The 7,199-nt window shown below is 35.8% G+C and overlaps 1 protein-coding gene across 1 annotated transcript; it reads left to right on the top strand.

Annotated features, from left to right (window-relative positions):
* Positions 1–4,318: 4,318 nt before the first annotated feature.
* Positions 4,319–5,296, top strand: LOC145670012 (zinc finger MYM-type protein 1-like). The gene has a single exon (XM_081738354.1). The coding sequence runs from the start codon at positions 4,319–4,321 to the stop codon at positions 5,294–5,296; it is 978 nt and encodes a 325-aa protein (XP_081594480.1).
* The last annotated feature ends 1,903 nt before the right edge of the window (positions 5,297–7,199 follow it).

Raw genomic sequence — 7,199 nt, 5'->3', positions numbered from 1 at the left:
TCCTAATGTTTTCTCAGAGTTACCCTTATAGAGTGTGAAGGATGTACTAGTTAACACTTGTGTATAATCCCGAGTGAAAAGAGTAACTTTAGAGTAGGAGATGAGACCAGCAGCTTCCTCCCAAACCAAATGTTATGTATTTTGTGTAATACCATATATGGAAATATATATAACCAAATTCCTCTCGTAAGAGTATAGGAACGCTTTGCGCAAAACTAAAAACTCAGAAGAAGCGAATACGCCCTTCTAAAATCCAATGAGAAAGAGAATAAACTTGAGCTAATATGCAAATTAGCCAACGAACAATTCTAAGGGTGGTTTAAAACTTCAGAGAAGTTCTCCAAGCTTCAGTCGATTTCTAAACATCTAACCGTGTAGGACCACGTGTGTGTGTTCGCTCATCATTGAATTTAGCGTCATAGGATTGTCTCCCACAGACTTAGTTTCGTACTTCATCTCTTTCGGCCTATAGTTCAAAATTCTTCAATTGCTCTATCGGAGTGTTCGACTCACTTCAGTTTACGAACTGAAGTTTCAATTCCATATTCTGTGGATATTAGCGATTACATCTCATTCGTATAAGTGAACTTTTCACGACAATAATTTGAATAAGACTCTGTTACCTCGTGAAAATTATTACTTATACGATTAAGACGCTCAGCGTTCACATACCGGAAACGAGAGTGTTCTTGTATTCGTTTTCAATTTAACCAATAAACTTTTATTTATCTATTTCTACGAAATAGTAACTTTTCATTTAAAAACAAAATCCGCCAAACCTCTGACAATAAAAGTTGAGGAAAGCCTCGAAGATTGCCAGGATCCGCGATCTCACGAACCGCTCGATGTATTGCACTTCAGTCTTTCATATACAGCTGTTAAAACCATATATTTGATTGCTTTGCTCTTGGAAATTATACAATGTTTGCTTAGCTCACAAATATAGAAGGAAATAAGAACATCAAATTCAAGTAACACGAAAATATTGAATAATTAAATTTAACGTACAAGAGGTGACTTTTAATTTTTGCCTTCATCGATTGGCAAAATACTTTGAAATTTTTATTGTTAGAAAACTTCTCCATAAGAATTTAATAAGAAACTATCACATCGTGTGGCAACTGCACTTTCATAGTACAGTAAAAGCTGTTAATTTGTCAACCTCTCTAAGTTGGCCACCTGCTCACTTGGCCTGTTTCGTATTGAAGTTGCATGCCTGAAAATCGGTTTACAAATGTAGAAGAACAGAAGTCTCTCCAACGAGGAAGATGTGTAGTGAGAAAAAACTCCTCTGTATATCTGTAAGGGTCAGATACAGCTGTTATGTTAAAAGAAGAATATGTTTAATGTTTTCCAATTTTAACAATATAGAGTGTGAAGAATGAAAAGTAGCAATAGTTAGCACTTTTGTATAATTAGGAGTGAAAATAGTAACAGAGTAGGAGTAGGGAAACAGCTGCATTCTCCCCATCCAAAATGTTATGTATTCTTGTATATCTCCTTTTATGGAAATCTTGTAGCAACTATAAATACTCTTAGGAAAAATATAGGAACGCTGCGCGTAGAACAGTAAACTTAGATATTCGCCCATAACGCCCTTTCGAAACCCAATAAGAAAGAGAGCAACTTTAGGCTAATATGCAAATGAACCAAAGTCCAAACTATAAGGGTAGTTTATAATACAAGGGACACCCCGAGAAGTCAGTCGAATTCACCAACTACCGTGTTCAACAATCCGTGTGTCTCGCGTCTAATTTCATTTAGTTCTCAGAGTTGGTGCAACTTAGTTTTTCCTACTTCACCGTGTTTAGGTTTTCAATTCAAAATTATTTTACAAGATCTGCTACAACACGCGCTCCACTCAGGTTTCATTCTTTGAACTTGTAGTCCTTAGTTCAGTACTCATCTGCGTACTCTTAGACTGCAATTTTACATCTGACTAAGTGGAAATTCCATTGTACTTAATTCACGAATTTCAAGTAGCGTTCCAGACACAAGAAAGTGCCCTTGTATCTGTTTTTAAATAAACTCTTATTATCTATCTTTCTCGAATTTGTGACTTTCATTAACAATATCACGCCACACTTCGAACAATAGAAGTCGAGGTTAGTTTCTAAAATTTGTCAGAACTTGCGATCTTCACATACAGCTCGATCCCACTACTCGAAAAAATTGTTGGCAGCCGGTGTTATGAGATACATGAATTTTCGATATGAAAATTTTCTTTCTTTCCCTTCTTGGATATCACAACTAAACAGAAGGGAAGAACAGATATAGCAAGTCTCCCTTTCCTCCCTTGCTTCCAACGAACCAGCTGCGATGCTAGCTCATCTCTCTCTTACTTCCTCCGTAAAAAAGGAATTAAACCCCTTGTTGGATTGACTACATATTGCGACTGAATTCTCTTAGCGCAATTAAAATAAATTGCACTGTCTTAAAATTCTAAGTCTAACTCAATCGCATTCTCGGAGACAAATATAGTGTCTGATATTAATATATAAATTAGGAAAAATTATAGGATTTTTGTATATATCCAAAGACTTTAAAACCTTTGATTGTTCAGCAAAATAATATTGTATGTTTAAAAAAGAGACTTGAAAGTAGACTAGATAGACTCTATAACCAATTTTCAGTGTTACCACTTTCAAAATTATATTTGCAGAAGGTATTAATATATACATTACAAATGGGACGCAATAAAACATATGTATATAACCACAAGTGTAACAAACAAAAATTTAGAAATTAAAACAACGAGTAAATCTATAACTCAATATTACCCAACTCCGAAGATCTATAATGAATTCCCATTCCGAATCAAAGAGGAAAGTAATTTCAAAGTATATAAAAGATTAATTTTAAAGTGGTTAAAAGAATCAAAAAGTATTTAAAAAACACTATTGTTAGCTAAAAGTAAGAATTATAAACCTCATATGTTACGGTAAGAAAATAAATAAATAAAACACGTGAATCAGGCTCACAAGCAAGCATTTGCTTATGTGAGACATTTTCTATTTTTTCTTTATTCTTTGCATAAGAAATACAAGAATTTCGCAATATAGAAATAAGTACATTGAATTAATCTATCCGACACCGGAAGATGACTTCTGAAAGTCCTGTCACCTCTGAATACCGGGAACGTTAAATTCTATTAATAAAGGGAATCTAGGAAGTCCGATTTCCTTTAGAGAAGTAATAGCACTTACAAGTAGGACATTTACTTGTTAATTTCTGTAGCAGTTAATTTTTCCTTATTCTTTTATTTTACTCCATTAATATTTTGTATATTGTTATTTTATAATTTAGTATGTTTATGTATATTCTTTAATATATTGGATACGCCCAATATATATATACATAGATAGATAGATAGATAGATAGATAGATAGATAGATAGATAGAAATATGTATAAAATATAGTAAAATATAATCTTATTTATTACAGGAATGGTCAGATCAAGAGTCATTACGGTTTCGTAGAATCGGTCAGCGTTAAGTTTAGTACAGTAGTAAGTGTGTAAACAATGCTTGTTTTTGCCATCTCTCGTAGTCGTAACACTTGGTTGCGGCACAAAAAGCGGTGTATAGGCTATTAGTTATTACAAAACAATGACAATTATTTATGAAAACATATACCAAAATATCACATTTTAGCAGTGTGCGATTTGACATGTCGTCGTGTGTCCCCACCCCCATATTAGGTTTCACTAGTTGCAGTGTGGAAATTACATATTGCTTAGAACTATCAGTTGTTGATTTTAGTTTATAGCACAATGAGGAACTACAGTATGTGTGTACTTGTACAGAGAGAAGTGCTGCGCTGAATGTTTTACATAATAAATGTAATCCTATTCGCATAAAAACTAAGACCAGTCCTAATTGCATATAATATATAATTTTTAAAAACTCATTTTTTAAATTTTCAGCGCAAGATAATTGAAAATGGACATATACAAGCATAAGTCAGGAGCTCAGAAGCGCAAAGAAAGACAAAAGAAATTCGACGTTGGCAAAAAAGGATGTAGGACATTATTGGAATTAAAGTAGATGTTACTGGTCCTGGCGACATGAATTCAGAAGAAATTTCTCCATGCTTTGATAAAACCCCTTATATTCATGAAAGTAAAAAGTTGAAAGTTGTAGTTTAGATGAACTAACAGTAGCAGAAACTTCTACCCCAGAATCTGTCTCAAGAGAAAAACAAGAAACTCCAATTCAAACTATAGATACCGAGATCGGGGCTATAATTACAAAATCAGACTTAGGACCTTTAAAGAACAAGGTGATAAACAGCAATATTATTGAGACTTTTGTGAACATGAGCCCACCTGACATGCCGCCAGACCTGCCAAATGATGAAAAAAGGGCATTCCCCAAAACAGTTCTTTTCTCAAGAAGACCGAACGGAGAGAGTGTTAGGAGAGACTGGCTTGTATGGAGCGATACCGCAGAGTCATTGTTTTGTTTCTCGTGTAGGCTTTTTGATAGTGATTGTGGGAGTGAGAAATCTTATTCAAATAAGTCTGATTTATTGAGTAACGATGGATGGAAAAAGGAATACGGCTGGCGGAAACTGTATGACAAACTACCAACGCATGAGAGGAGCACCTCTCACAAGAATAGTTGCATCCAATGGAGAGAGTTAGAAAGGCGGCTCAATGAAACTTCAGATATTCATTTGCAGCTTGATTCTGAATTGGCCTCAAGAACGAAATACTGGAAAGAAATATTTCAAAGATTGTTATCTGTACTTATGTTTCTTGGAGAGCGAGGTTTAGCTTTCAGAGAAACCTCCGAAAGGATAGGTTATCCTAACAATGACAACTTTTTGGGGCTTATGGAGTTGTTATCTGAATTTGACCCATTACTCAGAAAACATATTTTAAAAATAAAAAAGGGTCAAGAAGAGGGAAAACGGCTTCAAGCGCACTACTTTCTAAATATTACCAAAACGAGTTTATCCAAACTTGTGGTGCTAGAGTTGCTAGTAGAGAAGAAAAGATCCAAATATTTTTCCATTATTGCTGACTCTACCCTACATGTTTCCCACACGGAGCAAATAACATTGGTGTTAAGATACGTGTTAGATTGCGAATCGGTATTTAAGGTTACTGAGAAGTTCTTAAGTTTTGTTGATTGCAACCAAAAAACAGGAGAGGATGTTGCTAACTTGATTATGAGTGAACTTGAAAAGAACTCAATTCCTTTAAAGGATTGTAGGGGACAAGGTTATGACAACGGTGCAAATATGGCTGGAGTTTATAAAGGTGCTCAAGCCTTTTTTTTTTTTAACTAAACATAACAATCTTGCCTTTAACTCGAGTTGTGCCACACACAGCATGAATCTGTGTGGGGTTAATGCCGCAGAGTGCTGTGAAGAAGTAATAACATTTTTGGGGTGTTACAAAAACATACAACTTTTTGTCCAGGAGTCCACAGAGATGGGAATATTTAGAAAAACGGATAGGATAACCTGCATAACCTTTCTCAAACTAGATGGTCGGCATGAGTAGATAGCGTTCGACCTTTTGTCAAGCACTTGCCGTTCATAATTCATGCCCTGAATGACTGTAAAGAGCTTAAAGAGCTTAATCTAACCGCAGAGTGTAAAACAGCGCTAAAAGGAGTTACGAAGTATTTGAGATCCTTTCAATGTATTATCATGTCTACAATATGGCTGACCACAAGAATAAAGTTTTATAAACCCGATCTGCAATTCTCGACGTAGAGACATCGGTGAACTAATTGAGGAACTGAAGAATCTGCGGGGTAAATGGTACAATCTTTATACTAAAGCAAAACTAGTGGCAGCGAACATGGCAGAAAGTATAGAATGTGAAAAGAATTTCAAGGAGAAAAAACTTCAAAAGAGAAAAATCTTCCATGACGAGACTAGAGATTTTGAAACCTCATCAAGATGTGATAATCAAACGGGACGTATCGTAAAACACGAAGAAGAGAATTTCAAAATTAATGTTTTCTATAACCTTCTCATCTCTATCATTGGAGGCCTTACTCAGAGATTTCAATTTTCCGAAAAAGTTAGTGACCTTTTTCAGTGTCTTGGGACATATTATAATGAAGATGAAAATGAAATCGAAAATCAGTGTTTGACTTTGTGTCAAACGTAGAAAGAAGACATAGACACTGACATTTTCAATGAAATGAAACAACTAAAGTCGATACATAAGACTAACTTAAGAGAAACGTTATTACATCCTTTACCACTTTTGAACGCACTAAAAAAGATAAAGTTGGGTAGCTTGCTCCCTAATATATGTATTGCAATCAGATTGTTCTGCTGCATCCCTGTATCTGTAAGTCAAGGTGAGAGAAGTTTCAGCGTAATGAAAAGAATAAAAAGTATCAATCGATCAACGATGAACCAAGACAGGATGAACGATATCAGCATATTGGCAATGGAACCTGATTTGGCAAGGAGGTTAAAATTGGATGATATTATTGATGGCTTTGCATGAAAGAGGACTAGAAGAGTTGTATTTTCATAAAGTTAAAACAGAAAAATAAATTTTATTGTGAAATTTTAAATATAAAATGTTAAATTAAGTCCTGATTTTGACTACTGTGTAGTAAAAGGTGTTAAACCGTCAAAAAGTTCTTATTTCGAAAATGTTTCTCACTGCATATTTCTTCCGGAGAAAAAGCTGATAAATCAAACAGAGAAGTCTTGGTTACAAAATAATATGCAAGCTCGCAGTTGTGATCTTAACTAAGTAGGGGATGTACCGGGATTAAGTTGCCCGGATTCCTCAGTTGCCCAGGGGCACGAGAATCCTGTCGCCGGCCCTGAATATTGTAAACATGTTGCTTTGCTCTAAGCCAGTTTTTTGTCTCTTAATAGCCTTATTCGTTTGTATATTGCAAGGATCCCCAAATCATAACAGACGCATGTGTCAGCTCAACACGTGCTAATGATTACAAACAACCTAGCAGACAACAGGCCAACACGGAAGACACCGAGGAACACCGAAAGCAGACGGCCCTCACGGAAGTACCCGAGGAGGACAAATAAAAGGAGGACCACCGAGGGACCCAGCATCAGTCGCCCAACTGATCAAATCACCTACACCACCCTGAGGTCGCACTGGACTAGAGGTACACCCAACCTTCTCGAGGTCGCACTGGACTAGGGGTCCTCTCTACAACCAAGCCTTGCGAAGCTGCCTTGAGCTGAGGGG

Source organism: Thermobia domestica, chromosome 14 (assembly GCF_964235325.1).
Source record: "Thermobia domestica chromosome 14, izTheDome1.hap1.1, whole genome shotgun sequence".
Taxonomy (NCBI): Eukaryota; Metazoa; Arthropoda; class Insecta; order Zygentoma; family Lepismatidae; genus Thermobia; species Thermobia domestica.
Note: the sequence above shows the minus strand (reverse complement) of the source record. Positions and strands in the feature narration are given on the sequence as shown.

Bases quoted from the DNA above. Each gene is read 5' to 3' on its own strand.
- LOC145670012 (XM_081738354.1), top strand. From the start codon at position 4,319: ATGAGCCCACCTGACATGCCGCCAGACCTGCCAAATGATGAAAAAAGG.